A 15,847-nucleotide genomic window follows, 5' to 3' on the forward strand; every position below is an offset into this window, starting at 1 on the left:
TACTGGCCAGGGTTTGCTGTTGCTTTCCTGGTGAGGTAACTGCATCGCACAATTAAAGCTGAAAAAAAAATCATTCCTTCACTTCTTGCAGAAGCAGAGAAGAGAAGGAGTCTTAGCGAATAATTAAACCTCTTAATTGTGGATCAGGCAATCTAATTTTAAGAGCTGGCTCTAGAAGGCTGTTCCGTGACGACTGTGCTACAACTTATCTTTAATTGCTGTGGCTAACCAGAGTCCATCTCATTTCCCATGTTATTGTATTGGGCTCTCTGGCATTCTAAATAGTTGCTCATTTCCTCCAAGGGTGATTTAAATTTAAAGATAGGAATTCAGTGGAGAAAATAAATTAATTCTATTTGTAAATAGAGGGATTCTACATCTTGGAATTCACGTGTATAAGCCCAGTTCTCAGGAGGGCAGGAGAATCTGGTTTGGAATTTGGTTATGGGTTGGTCACTAATATCATGGGGGTAAAGTCAGGGTCAAGGGTCAGGTACCTGGGTCCTCAATGGAGAGGTTCTTCATAAGCCACTGCACAATGTCAGTACCTGCAAGGATAAAGCAATGTCAACTGAAGACCTCATGGATGTTTAACTCTGTGCCAAAAGAAACATGGTTACCCAAGAGACTCCTAGTTCCAATTAGCACACACCTGGAGAGCTAGGTAATAGTGACACTTTTCCATCCTAACCAACCCATTCCATCCATTAGTATGCTTCGGTAGTCACAGTCCCATTATTTCCCCCCCAAAGTCCACTTCTGATGACTCAGGATGGTCTTGTATCCACATTTCCCTAGGGCGCTTCTGGAGGGGCCTTCCTGAGAATACATATTTTGATGACAGGCTAGAGGAAGTCTTATCACGCCTGGCCCCAGACCATTTCCTGAGGGAGGAGACTCCTTTTATCTCACTATCCTCAACTGACGAGGCCTGCCCAACACAGATGACCTCACAGGTTCCTGAAAAAAATCTCTAATTTCCTCTGGCCTGGGCTCATCCGGAATGAATAAGCCCCTGTGTCTGTGGGAGAAACTTCTATGTGTTCACCAGAATCTCTCTCCTCTATCCCCTGGGCCACAGCTAGATTACATTTCTAGACTCTCCTGCAGCTGGGTATGCACTGAGTTCTGACAATGGAATGTGGGTGGAAATGCCATAAGCAATTTCCAGACTCAGACCATAAAACTCCTGTGTGACCCTCCACACTATTCATCTCCATCTGCTGGCTGAATGGAGAGAACTCCAGGGGCCATGGGGAGGGCAGAGCCATGTGTGGAAGGAGCCTGGGATCCTGAACAGACATGAAGATTGAGGCCCATTTGGGTGACCTGATTGAAAAATAAACTTGGTCATGTTGAGCCCCGGATATTTGAGGGTTATCTGTTTTGGCATCTAGTAATGCCTTAACTAACATAAAATCTTAAGAATCAGAAGGGACTTTTAAAGCTTATCTACTCCAACCCTAGCCAATACACAAGCCCCATCCACAACACCCTGGACAAGAGGTGCTGTAATTTCCATTTGGAAAAACCCTAGTGCCTGGAAACTCACAAATTTCCTGTTGGCCAACCTGTCCCAGTTAAATCATCTTCGATTTCTCTCAACAGAAATTTGCCCTTCTCTGAATTCCTCTCTTTGGTCTTAGTTTTGCCCTCTGATGACAGAAAAACGAACTCAGACCTCTCACTCTGTGAGACAATCCTTCAACTATTTGGACAGTCCGTCCAACGTATTATCAATGTTCTCCTTGAGTTTCCTCCCCTCCAGGTGAAACATGCCTGGATTCCTCAGCTGTTTCTTCTGATGACATGATCTGGGGTCCCTCCTCATTTTGTTCACAATTCTCAGAATATATTTGCTTTTGTTTGCCTCCCTTTAAATGTGGCACCTAGAACCAGTGTTCTTAGGCCAGTGCAGTTCATGTGTGGGTAGAGGAGCCCAATTTTCTGGGAGGTTCTGAACTTCTGTGCAATCTACCTTTGTCACCCCAAAATCTCACTTTAAACCAGTTCAGATCTTCGAAGGTGGCTTTGTCACCTCAGGATGAAACGTTTGATGGAAAACAGCCTGAAAAGGGCAGCATTTCTAGATATCCGAGTCTTGCCATGGGTCTGAGGCATGGCGTGAGGGAGAGGGAGTGCCAGAAGCTCTCCTGGGACGGACTCCCAGCGAAACCACTGGAAACCCCAGCAGAGGGGCTGGACGAGTATCGCCCTTTTTCCAGGATTAAAATTGCTCAGAAATTTGACTGGGGTTCAGAAGTGAGACCAGTACAGGCCTGAGTACCTAGACATTTTGTTTCTCTCTGGCTCTCTGGAAGGTGAATGAACCCTGCACAGTAGACTGTCCTGCCCTTTCTGTGCTGTCCCCCAATCCCAGGACCAGCCTCCACTGACATGGCCCTGCAAGTTCCCTGCATTTCAACCTCAAAAGCAAGACTTCTAAGCATTTCCCCACTCCTTCTCCCAGATGACATCTATGAACTAAACTTTGGATCAAAAACACTCCTTTTCAGTCACATTCTTAGAGAGAAAAGGAGAGTATGTTTCCGTGTGTGTGTGTGTGTGTGTATGTGTGTGTGTGTGTGTGTCCACTTCCTCCAAATTATACAAGTTCAACATTTGTCCTAGGAAATGAAGAACAAAGCAGAAATCAAATACAAACTGTAATCCCAAGTTGGGGGTTGGGGGGAGAGACTCTAACCTGTTTTTCCCTCAAAAGAAAAACAGTCCTTTTTTTTGTGGGTTGCCTAGAAACGGAGAGGTTTCCAGCATCAGCAACAGCTCTCCCCCGGGCAAGAGGATTATCTTTCTGCTGAGCTTGCTGCACCATTATTTATCACCTGCCAAGATTGATTAGTCACCCTGGGACAATGACAGCCCTTCCTTTCCCCTGTTAATTACTGTCATCATTAATATCCATGTCACTAATTAGTATTCATTCACATTGAAACTCCTTCCTTGCTATCATATCCGCTCCCCCCTCCACCTCACCCCAGCCTTCGGTACCATTGTCTGGGTTTCTACCCCCTTTGGCTTTCTGCACTCATGTCCGGCCTAATTGTTCTTCCCAGTCCTCCAGGCTCCAGTTTGCATTCACAGAGCCGAAGGATCACATGTAAGCATTTTTTTGGTAAAGAAGTGAAAGTCACAAAAGCTCCTGGCCTTCTCCCCTAGCACTGCGGGAACCACAGACCTGGGTTTCCTGTCGCTGGTGTAGCCACCATGACAGTCACTGTCTCATCTGGGGACGCGTGTAACCGTCCTCAGGCCCTAGTGGGGCTGGGCTGCTGCCCTTGGCTGTCCAGGCCACTGTCTTCAGTTTGTAGCAGCACCCACGCCACCGCCATCCCTGACACGCATGGGCACTGCTTGGGGGACCTGAGCACACACAACGATGTCTGCGGCTGTGGACAGTCTCATTCTCGTGGGCGTGGGGTATTTTAGGCTTCATTGGACTAATCCAGGAAGGGCCAGCCTCAGCCTTGTGAGCAGGCGGTAAACCGCTGCAGGTTCAGCCTCAGGAACAAGTAAGGAAGGGAAATCTGTCATAATATTATGTCCTTTATAAGACCTACAATTATTACACTGTAGAACCAGGCAAGAATAGTCCAAATAACCAACAGGAGAAAACTTTTTTTTTTTTTTTTGTGGCATGCGGGCCTCTCACTGTTGTGGCCTCTCCCGCTGTGGAGCACAGGCTCTGGACGCGCAGGCTCAGCAGCCATGGCTCATGGGCCCAGCCGCTCCGCGGCATGTGGGATCTTCCCGGACCCGGGCACGAACCCGTGTCCCCTGCATCGGCAGGCGGACTCTCAACCACTGCGCCACCAGGGAAGCCCAGGAGAAAACATTTTTATTCTTCTCTTTTTTCTTTCCTTTCTTCCTTCTTTCCTCCTTCTCCCAATCATTCTTTCCTTCTTATTCTAATAAGAATTTGCAACAGACTTTTTTTTTCTGTTCTATCTAAAACTGATTGTTGCCTTTTGTTACTACTATTGGATTCTGGTTCTTATCTTTGCCAAGCTGCCCTGCCTGCCAAGGACTTAAAGCCAGTATAAAACCATTAAGAACAAGTGCACGATAGCTGCTCTTTATTCCCAAAGATCCCAAAACATTTGGCTGAAAGTTTTCTTTTTGAGGCTAAATTATCAACATTTATACTAGGAATATCCATGAAATACACCAGAGGGCACCTGAAACACTTCTTCACAACCTGCATGGATTGTTAATATAGTTCAGTATATATTTATTATATGCAGGTATGCTTTATGTTTCTGTATGTGTTGTAAGCCCGTATTTCAATGACGTCTTATATATGTATAGAATTATGTTTATTGGCAGGGCCTTTGGACACAACTTGGGGATTCAATACATAAATTATGGCTCATCCATACAACAAATATTTATTGAACACCTACCGTATTAAATGAAAAAGCATATTGAGAACAGTATATATCGTAAAATGACATTTTTACAATAGAAAATATATATTTATATTTGTATTCTATTACTTACGTATGTATAGAGATATACAAATGTGGAGGAGAAAAGTTCTGGAAGTATGTTTATTTATTTATTTGTTTTATTTATTTATTTCTGGCTGCATCGGGTCTTTGTTGCTGTGTGTGGGCTTTCTCTAGTTGTGGTGAACGGGGGCTACTCTTCGTTGCAGTCTGCGGGCTTCTCGTTACGGTAGCTTCTCTTGTTGCGGAGCACGGGCTCTAGGTGCGCGGGCTTCAGTAATTGTGGCTCATGGGTCCTAGAGCACAGGATCAGTAATTGTGGCGCATGGGCTTAGTTGCTCCGCGGCATGTGGGATCTTCCCGGACCAGGGCTCGAACCCATGTCCCATGCATGGGCAGGCGGATTCTTAACCACTGTGCCACCAGGGAAGCCCTGGAAGTATATTTAAACTGTTAAATTTAGGTTATCTTGGGGAGAGGCGAGGGTCAAATTATGGGAAATTTCTGTTCTTTACATTTCCTTATTATTTGGAGTTCAGAGAACATTCATATATTACTTTTGCACTGAGAAAAATCCTTTTCTGTTAAGGAGCAGAGAGGGAAGAATTGGCCTCTGAGCCTGAAGTGGTGCGAACGTGGAGAGCCAGGGCTACAGACCCAAGTAGAGAGGCTATATGGAGCACAGCCTTCTGTTGCCCCAGGCCCTGTGCTCTCGCTCCACTCCGGGGAAAGGGCAGAGGGATGAAGGCAGGACTCGCAAAGCTGTCTTCCCTCCTGAGGAGTACAGAGCAGGCGGCTTGGTCATGGGCCTCAAACTGGTCGCCGTCTGGCCGTCTGGCTGGCTCTGAGCCTCGGAGTGGCCTTCTGTAGACTCTAATAGGGCTGTTCACCACAGTCCTGGACAAAGGGTGACCCCCAGCACCGCTCCCTGGGGTTTGCTTACTTGTTTACTTGGGTAGAGTGAGACTCAGTGACCTCTTCCCAAGTTGTATTAACTTTAGATCAATATAAAGTGGATTTGAGTAAGCTGGTAAGATCTTCCGAGATTTTAGAAAGTTCTTTCTGGCTTGGGGGAGACCCTTACTATAAAAGTGTTCTATTCTGGGCTTGGCTTCTGGCGTTTTAAGCTCCCCTAAAGAATGAGGGATACCTGGATCTTCTTTTGAAATAAGTCAAAACCCAAGCAGATCCTACTATGAAACCCTTCCTTCATTTTCCCCAAAGTTTTGTATCAATCTGAGCCCAAATTAGATTATGCAAACTTGACAAAAGACGGCTTCTAGTCACCTGCAAATTTCAAGTTACCTGCAACTTCGTAGCTTATATATCATGGTTCTGGTAACTGAAGCAATTGATAACTTACTCATCAGTCCTCCCCACTGGAGAAAGACACTTCCACTTGAGTAAACTATTTTTCTGGAGCTCAACCAAGGATAAGACAGTTCCTGGGCTTCCCTGGTGGCGCAGTGGTTGGGAGTCCGCCTGCCGATGCGGGGGACACGGGTTTGTGCCCCAGTCTGGGAGGGTCCTGTGTGCCGTGGAGCGGCTGGGCCCGTGAGCCGTGGCCGCTGGGCCTGTGCGTCCGGAGCCTGTGCTCCGCGGCGGGGGAGGCCACAACAGTGTGAGGCCCGTGTAGCGCAAAAAAAAAAAAAAAAAGACAGTTCCTGCCGTGAGCGAGCTCACAGTACTCCTTAGGCAAGGTTATGACTCTGTCCTCCATTGGATGTTCACGTATCTGCCAAGGTCTCTGCTGCACCTGTGAGTAGAGCGGGTAGCTTTGTGCCACCTCACCAGGCATGCAGGTGCCACGTGCAGGCCAAAGCCCGCCAAGAAGGATGACATTCCCCAGTGCCCACTGTGCACCAGGCCACAGCTGGACACTTAGCCCTGTTGTCATCAGCATCTTGACAATAACTATGTAAAATATAATAACTCTTATACCTGTTTTAAAGATTAGGCCCAGAGAGGCCCCAGGTCACATGCTAGTACCTAATAGAGCCAATCTGGGAATACAGGCAATCTCATGTGAAATATTATTTCCACTACACCATTCTGCCCCCCTTATCTCTGAATAACTTTCCTAGTACATAGAAGAATAATTGGAAAAGTTATCTTCTGTACTCTATTTCTTCCTTGAAGTACAGACACTAATTTAGTGATAATAATAATTATTACTGTCAGCTATTGAGCTAATAGTTTATTGAGCACTTTCTATATTCCAGCCTTGGAATGATTCTACTATAATAATTATATGGTGCAAATAGATTATTATCTCCATTTTGCAGATGAATTGAAGGACACCCTAAGTAGGGAAGTTTTTAACAACTTTAGACCATTCTTTTATGACTTTGTTAAAAAATGCACAATTAGCTAGCAGAGAAAGCTTGTGAGCAAATGTTCAACTGGGTTTTGGGGGGGGGCGGACACAACGAATAGCTGGCAGTAGATAGAAGGAAATACAGGTGGCAGAACTAGCGTGATGAACAGTCTAGTGGCATTTTTGAGAGGTATTGTTTGGCAATGGGCTTGAGTTTTTCCAAGGAAAATGGTGACAAATTTAACAGATATACACTTGCTTCCCAAGCATATGAAGCAATAAAGCACATTGTTTATAAAGTCAGGCAGATAGGAGCTCAACTCATGGTATGCCATTTCCAAGTTGTGTGATCCTGGGCAGGTCCTTTAATTACCACCCACCCCAATCTCCATTTTCAGGGACCACCTGGGGGAAATCCCACCTACTTCCAGGATAAAACAAGGTCATGTATACAAAACTCTCTCCAAAAGCCTGGCCCATGGTTTTGCTGAAATGGCCTGTTTATTATTAGGTAACCTACCTGCTCTGTGCCCTCATTTCCTCATATGAAAATGAGGACAGTAATAAAAGGACCTGCTGCTGAGGCTCTGGGGTTAAAGGAGATGCTGTATGTGCAATGCCAGCACAGCTCCTGGAACGTAGTAAGCAAAACACACATGAGCTACGGAGAGAGTCTGTGTTTTACATTCGTATTGGAGCCAAGTGTCTCACCAAGTCATCGGCATGGCTCAGAGAAGCAGCAGCAACTTGAACTTCTTGTCATTTGCCTGCTTCTTCATTTTAGGCCTTAGAGAATCTCAAATGTCTTCTGATGCTTTTAGGAAGGGACCTGCTGATGGACAGCTTGTTGGACAGAAGGATAAACAAAGGAGGGAGTCGCAGCAGGCAAACTTCAGGAGCTGACAGGGCCTCGTGGAGGGGGTGGGACCCCCGCCTGGCAGCTTTTGCGGCTTTGCTCCTTTGGAGGACATTTTCCAGGAAGTGAGCACCTTCTCTTGGAGCACTTATCTGGGTTTGGAACTAGACATCTACAGCGTGATGGTTTGGTCAGTGTCTGCTTCCCTCTCTGTATGAGTTTCCTGGGACTGCCTGACAAAGTACCACAAACTGAGCAGCTTAAACCACAGAAATGTATCGTCTCACAGTTCTGGAGACAGGAAGACCAAGATCCAGGTGTGGGCAGAGCTGGTTCCCCTGAGGGCTGTGAGGGAGTTGTCTCAGCCTCTCCCCTCACTTCTGATGCTTTGCTGACAGTCTTTGGTGTGCCTTGTCTTGTAGAAGCATTACCCCCATCTCTGCCTTCACCTTCACGTGGCGTTATCCCTGTATGTAAGCCTCTGTGTCTAATTTCTCCTTTTTATAAGGGCATAGTGGATCATGGCTCACCCTAAACTAGTTTATCGTAACGAATTACACATGCAACAACCTTGTATCCAAATAAGGTCACATTCTGAGGTATCAGAGGTTAGGACCACAACATGTAAATTTTGGGGATGACACAATTCAACCCATAACTATAGTTCTGAGAGAGCAGGACTCTGTTATACTGTTTATCTCTGGCACCAAGCAAAGACCTGGCATGAAGCTGGGGTTTCATAAACGCTCATTGATCAATAGTTATATTCAAGTGGGCATCACATAATACATATCCATTCATATGCACATAGTCATTACATTTAAAATGTTTTTCTCCATTTTTTATGGGCCATGGAAACGTCATCACAGACCAGCACCAACCTTGGTTGGGCCTTTTGCAACTACTGCTTTAGAGGAAAGGTTCAGGGTTTTCCACCCATTGACACTTTCTTTCAAAAACCACACCTCTCCTTGTAAAAAGAAGTCTCAACAAATGAATGCCTTAAAAAATATAAGGCAGGGCTTCCCTGGTGGCGCAGTGGTTGAGAGTTCGCCTGCCAATGCAGGGGACACGGGTTCGTGCCCCGGTCTGGGAAGATCCCACATGCCGTGGAGCGGCTGGGCCCGTGAGCCATGGCTGCTGAACCTGAGCGTCCGGAGCCTGTGCTCCGCGATGGGAGAGGCCACAACAGTGAGAGGCCCATGTACCGCAAAAAAAAAAAAAAAAAAAAAAAAAAAAAAAAAATATATATATATATATATATATATATATAAGGCAAATATATAAACAACAAGGATTCACTGCATAGTACAGGGAATTATATTCAATATCTTGTAATAAACTTTAATGGAAAAGAATTTTAAAAGAATATATATATATATCTGAATCACTTTGCTGTATACCTGAAATTAACACAATATTGTAAATCAACTATACTTCCAAAAAAAAAAACAAAACAAAACCCATTAGGCAGCAGTCTGAACTGCCTCCTCCTCGTTCAACCCTGGCTGGCACCTAAAGAGGACGAGTAGAAGGAGAGGTGAAGTCTTCAACTCTCGTCTCGAGGCAGAAAGACCTGGTGCCCCTTCCTCCTCTCACCTGTCCTTGCTGTTGGCCTCACTGGCTCCCAGGCTGCAGAGTTCAAACTGCCTGCGACTGGCTTTGATCCAGCCTGTGATTCTCCCTTCTAAACCAGAGGCTTTTGTGTCAGTTTGACTCAAACAGTTTGGAACAATTAAATCCAGACACACAAGACTGTCATTTTGAACCCAGTGATACCCAAGCATCACTGCCTTATCCCGTCCTAAAGCGGGGCAGGCCGGGCCCACCTCCCTGGGGTCTTCTTCCAGGCCAGGCACATCGGCTTGCCGGCCTCCGCGGGCACGTGGCAACTGCGCCCCTCAGCGACTCACAGCGTACACAGCAGGAAAGACAGCCAGCCCGGCCGACGGGAACCCCCTGGTGGACTTTCTCCCGCCAGGCCCCCCTCCCCCCAACCCCCCTCCCCCGCTCAGACGGCACTTTCCCGCTTCCCCGCACATTATAAAAAATAATAGGGGGCAGGAGACTGGGCAAGGTTATTACCAACTCATAAATCAACTGGGAGGCTCTGAGTGTTGTGGCAAGGTGTCTGGGACGGGCTCCCCCGGTTTGTTATCTCACTCGGGCTCCCACGATTGATTCATAACCTCATAACCCTCCCGCGTCCGAATCCCAAGTCTTCTATCTAATTGTCAGCAGCCAAGTACATGATTTGCAAGAGGATGCAGGCAGCGGCAGACATGAGGGTGGAGGAGAGATTAGTTTTGTCAATCAAAAGCGTCCAGCGCCGGGAGGAGCACACCCGGGATTTAGCTTATTAAAGGGGAGGTCGGATACGGCTACGCAGATGGGCCTCACGCAGGGAGGTGGCGAGTGTCGGCCACTGTGGGTGTAGCCTCTTCTCCCGGCGGTTGGCTGCTCCCATGACCGCCTCGCGCTCAATCCAAAGGCAGAAATGAAAAACAAATAAGCAGATTTGCAGCTTCTGGGGAGAAGTGAGCGAATGCCAGGTGTCCTGAGCCTTTCCGGGAGGGCTGGAAGGTGTCAGGGGCTTTACTGCCTTCCAGTGTTGTCTAATGCCATCTCATTTGTGCACATTTGAACCTGAAATGTGGTTTGTGAACATTTGTATTTAAATTCATCTGAGGGGTTAAGGGTTTCTTGAGGGGAGTGGGAGAGGTAGCCTTTGTGACGCCCAGGTCTGCAGGCTGCAGTCACTTTACCTGGAATCTGATTCATCTAACCGCACTGTTAGGGAATAATGCTGACACACTTCCACAGCGTGCTTTAAGGCTTAAGTCTGCAGAGTGTGCTGGACACCTGCCACCACCTTGGGACGGGCAAGGTGTGCATAGCAGGCAGTGCGAGCAGGCCAGGTTTCAAGCGGAGTCTGGGACACACAGGTGCTTGAACAAAGACTTGATTGGTGTTGCACTAATGCCAGCTCCCGTACCCTGGAGCTCTGGCTTCATGGAACACACTCGGCTTTTGTAAACAGACCTGGGTTCAAATGCCGCCCGGCTCTGCAACTTGCTAGTTCATCACCTTGGACGAGTTACTCAACCACCCTGAGCCCCAGTTTACCCACTTGCAAAATGGGTCGATCACAGAATCTACCTCAGACTGTGTTACGAGTATTTAAATAAGGAAATGGAGGTGGGCACTTAGCGTCGTCCTGGGTACCGACTGGGCACACTGCTCAATGGCCATTTTGGTTCCTTTCCACTTATAGGTGATGCACACCTCTATCAGCCCAGAGTGGAATGTGGCCTGGGACTGATCCCCTGAGCAGAGAGCCTCAAGTAGGAATCAAGCCTTTCTCCCAGCTCTTCCCTGGGCCTGTGCTGCAGGCCTAGACTAGACAGTTCAGAGCTGGCTCTAGCTTCGATCTCTCAAGCTTCTCTGTTTCATTGAGATGAATGAACCCATCCTTTTAAAAATTGGTCTGGGACCTTCTCTATCAGTAGGGGATCTACTCCCAGTTCAATTTCCAGTTCCTGAGGCAAAACGTCAGAAGAACCCCAAGGAACCCCAACATCTCTCCTTCTCCATCCCAGCTACAGCCAAGCCCTTAGCCTGGCATCTCCCACAGGAGTGGCCACGAGGCAAGCAGCCTGTGTCTGAATCCAGGTTTCCCCTCCCGCCAGCTCTGTGACCTTGGGGATGTGCCTTACCCTTGCTAAGCTTCAGTTTCTCTAAGATACGATAAAAGCACAGTCTGAGAGTGTGGGCATGGGATAATTCCTGTAAAAAGTTCAGCCCTGTGTCCTCCAGTGCAGAGCACATGACCAGCATGTGCTGGCTTTATCATCATTATTATTATTATTGCCATTACTACTGACTGGACCACTTTCATTCATTTATCGGCAGTGATGATTAAGACGGCTCTGTCCTTAAACAAAAAAGGGCACTGGCAGGCTGCAAGGGCTAGGCTGGAGTGTTTGTGGGATGCTTTGGGCCACAGAAAGAGCATGTAATTCCAGCCCACCTAGTGTCGGGAGAAGGTTCACAGAGAAGGAGGTGCTTAGGATCAGTGAGAAACAGAAGATTGAGGAGGAAAGCACTGGATGCAGGGCCAAGAACAAAGCCATCCAAAGCAACCACACCAATGGCATCATGTGACAGCTAACATTTATATGCAGACTGGAACAGCAAGTCGCTGTGAAAGGGAAAAGAGTCCTAGAAGGGCAAAAGTCACAGCACGCTCTGCCGTCACTTAGGTGCAAAGCACTGAGCCAGTCACCAGGGGCTGAGAGTCAAGCATGAATCAGAAAAAGAATCAGGCTTAAAAGCTACAGGGAGATGACGTCAGAGCTGCCGGGGAATGAGCTCATGGCTTCCTGGCGTCAGGATGCTGGCCTTTCCCCCCATCCCTCCCTCAACCCGGGCCTCATGGCCACTGCCAGCAGTGCTGTGGTCCCTTCCTGCAGTTGGCCTTGGGAGGTGATGCAACTGCTTGGTCAGCCTGCATCCCCTACACCTCTGCTGCTGGCTACCGTCCCGGATCCCTGCTCAGCTGCCTTCAGCGAGGCGCCCCAAACCCAGAGGGGCTCATGTGCAGGACACCACCACTGTTTCCCCTCCCTGTCGTCCTTCAGGGGAGGGCGCGGCCTTGGGCTTCTCTGGGGCCTGCTGCCATCTTGCCTCCAAGGACACCTCCCCCTTGACCCCACTCCCAGCAACGGCCTTGAGTCCTTGGGACTTGGCTGTCTGAAGGGGTGGGCGTTGAGGACCACAAAACAGAAGCAGTGTCAGGAGTGACAGGAGCCGGTCAGAGGCCTGTGTGTCCTGACCTTGCTGAGGGCGGGGGCGGGACCCGGAAAACAAGTCATCAGTAGGAAACGGGGGCACAGCCCATGCGGGAGCAGGTGGCAGCCAAGCCACACCGCCCGCCTTCCCTGCCGCACTCTTTCCTCCTGAAATCCCTAACTCCTTTTCTGTCTCCGGCATTTAGGTAAGAAAAAACAGTGCAATAGTGAAGACAAAATGGGGTGATGGGGAGAGGGGACTGGGGGCTGTGAAGACAGGGAGGTGAGTGAGGTGACATTTACACGGAGGCCTGAGCAGCAGGAAGGATGCAGCGGTGCATCTGAAGGAACAGCAGTGACGTGGGAACCTGCAGAAGGAAGGCACGGGCGCCTGGAAGGGACATGGGAGACGGAGGGGTCGCACCCTCTGGAAGCCTCTGGAGGGCTGGAGTAGGGGAGGGTTTTGTGTGTTTTTAAATGATCTCTTTGGCTGCTGGGTGGAAAAGGGATTGCAGAGGGCCAAGAGAAGCAGGAGACCAGCCAGCAGCTGTTTTCAGTGGGTGAGAAATCTAATGCTGGCTGGGCTCTGTGGTGGCAGCGAGATGGAGAGGAGCAAATGGGTCCCGGGTCTGTCTCAGAGGCAGGGCTCCTGGTCCCCTCTAATGCACAGGACATGGAGTGTGAGAACAAGAGGAGTCTGGCTTGACTTCCAGCTTCTAGCTTGACTAATTGGATGCAGGGGGAGCTTAGCCTACCTGAGATGGGGAAGCAGGTTGGGCAGGAAACCTGGGTTCATTATTGGCCGTGTTCTGTCTGAGACAGACGTATACTGTAGCCATCCAAGTGGAGATGTCAAATCTGCCAGTGGACATAGGAGGCTGGGTTTTCAGGGAGAGAGCAGGCTGGATAGTATTTGGGTGTCACTGGTGTGTAGGAACGTCCCTTAAGCAGCAAGGCTGGGTGAGGTCACCCAAGGAGAACATGTTGACTGAGAAAAGAGAGCAGCATTGGAGCCAAGCCCTGGGCCTGGCAATGGCACACCTGGCAGGGGACCCAAGCCTGCCTTCCCTCACTCTGGAATGCCTTCCGTTACCCTGAACGCCTGGGCTTCTCTCTTCTGTGACTTATCCTGCGATCCATTCCCCTTCCTTGGGATACAGCAAGAAAAATGAGCTCAAACTCTGGACCTTCCGCCAGGCCCTCTCGGAACCTGCCCTTCGAGCAACCTCCCTTTCTTGCTCACGTCAGGGAAAAATTGACACTTACCACCATGTACAGCACCTGACAGCTCTGCCCAGTGCCCAAGCCAAAGAGACAGCGAAGGGTTTCTGTGCTCTCTTCTGATTTATAACAAGTTTAAACTCGTTTTCTGGCTTTTCTGTCACTACGTTCCCTGAAAGCACCTTGTGGGACTGTGGAGCTGGCCCGTGGCCGAGCACTGCTGGGTGAACACAGCCTGGGAGTGACTTCAAGCTCCAGATCCCACCCGGGTTAGAGGCTTTGGGGTGGAATGTCGTCTTTCTAACGTGCAAGCCTCATTTCATTCGCATCAACTCCAGACCAAGAGAAGCTGGCTTTTGTTCAGAGAACGTGTTGAGAATGTTTCAAATGGAGAAACCCTGTAACTAGAAAAAGGACAGACTAAATATAAAACCCATCATGAGTTTATGCTTTCTAGACCCATTTCTTCATCATCGCCACCGCCCCAAGTGCTGGCTTCTTCCAAAATGGATTAGACTTGAGGCAGTGAATACTTAATGATATTGCTAGAATTAATAAAGAGAATACAAGATTCACACAATGAATGGGAGAGAGCCATATGAAGAATGCCAGGGAAGGACGGCTGCTCTAAGTGATCAGAGAATTTAGTTTATGGTTCCTGGAAATAATAAAACAGTAAAGGCTAGTGCTCTCATTTCTTGGCCTGTCTCTCCATTAGCACATACAGGGTCCTTAAAGAGAGAGACCCCGTCCCCTCAGCTGTGCCTCCCTGACTCACTGCAGATTTTCAAGGAAGACCTGATGACTATAGTTAAGAATGGGGGCCACAATCAGTGATTTTCATTTTGGTGTCGTCACTGCGCTGCTTTTTCTTCCAGACGTTGGTTTGGCTGGAGCTGGTTACTCCTCAGGGTGGCTTCTGAATCTTGAGAGTAAAACAGGCCAGATCTTTGGGATGGAAAGTCAGCCTGCTACTTGCTATCGCAGATCATTGACACGTATGTTAAAGAAGAGGGGGTCAACACATGCCCCATTGTAAGTTATTCAGGACTAGAACTTGGTATGTCGGTAGCCCATTCCTGCCCACCCTGATTCTCCAGGGGGTATGACAGTCCAATACGGTCAAACCTTCGAAAGAATGTTAAAAGCCCAGATCAATGTTGAGGTTTGTACGGCTCAGCATGCAGGCAGAACTAAAGGCTGGTGTCTGATCAGATAACACGATAAAAACACTGTCCGTTTTACTAAAATATTTTCTCAGCAAAGGTCCTATTCATGCCATTGGGAGGGTAGTAGATTGAGAGACTCAGACTTGGAGTTATTTATTTATTTATTTTTTGACTTGGAGTTTATTAAGGAGAGAGTTGGGGATAGTTTTGAGGGATTGGGATTAGGTTCAGATGCACATTTCAGTAAAAAAAAATAACAGCAGGGGCTTCCCTGGTGGCGCAGTGGTTGAGAGTCCGCCTGCCGATGCAGGGGACATGGGTTCGTGCCCCAGTCCGGGAGGATCCCACATGCCGCGGAGCAGCTGGGCCTGTGAGCCATGGCTGCTGGGCCTGTACGTCCGGGAGCCTGTGCTCCGCAACAGGAGAGGCCACAATAGTGAGAGGCCCACGTACCGCAAAAAAAAAAAACAAAAAACAGTGGCTTAAACAAGATAGAAGTTTATTTGGTAAAAGAAGTCTGGAGGTGGCTCCATGGGGTCCTCAGGAATCCACACTTTAATGTTTCTCTTCCATTTTCCAAGTGCTTGACTTTCACCCCGAAGGTCACCTTATGGTTCAAAATGTCTGCTGAAGCACCAGCCATCATGTCCCAGCTTCAGGCAGGAGGAAGAAGGAGAAGCAGAAGAGCTAAAGAATGCCTTTCCCAGGTGAGAAGCATATGAAGCATATTTTCCGGAAGTTCCATATTCTATTCACATACTGTGACACACACAGTAACGGCTCCCCAAAGATGTCCATGTCCTCATACCCGGAACTGTGAGTATCTACGTTACATGGCACAAAGGACTTTGCAGGTAAGATTAAATTAAGGTCCTCAAGATGGAGAGATTAGCCTGGATTATCCAGGAGGGACCAATGTAATCACAAGGCTGTTTATGAGAGAGTGATAGGAGTGTCAGGGAGAGAAGGAGTTATGAGGACAGAAGCAGAGGTGTGTGTGGGCTCCCACACGTGTGTGTATTCGAAGG

General features: G+C 48.2%; 1 protein-coding gene across 1 annotated transcript in view; it reads right to left on the reverse strand.

Annotated features, from left to right (window-relative positions):
- The window catches only part of RGS6 (regulator of G protein signaling 6), a 575,553-nt gene that overhangs the window by 103,357 nt on the left and 456,349 nt on the right, over positions 1-15,847 (reverse strand). Inside the window, 1 exon segment of the mRNA XM_060139971.1 lies at positions 498-548. Within this exon segment, the coding sequence (XP_059995954.1) occupies positions 498-548 (51 nt within the window).

This window comes from Lagenorhynchus albirostris, chromosome 1, assembly GCF_949774975.1.
Source record: "Lagenorhynchus albirostris chromosome 1, mLagAlb1.1, whole genome shotgun sequence".
NCBI lineage: Eukaryota > Metazoa > Chordata > Mammalia > Artiodactyla > Delphinidae > Lagenorhynchus > Lagenorhynchus albirostris.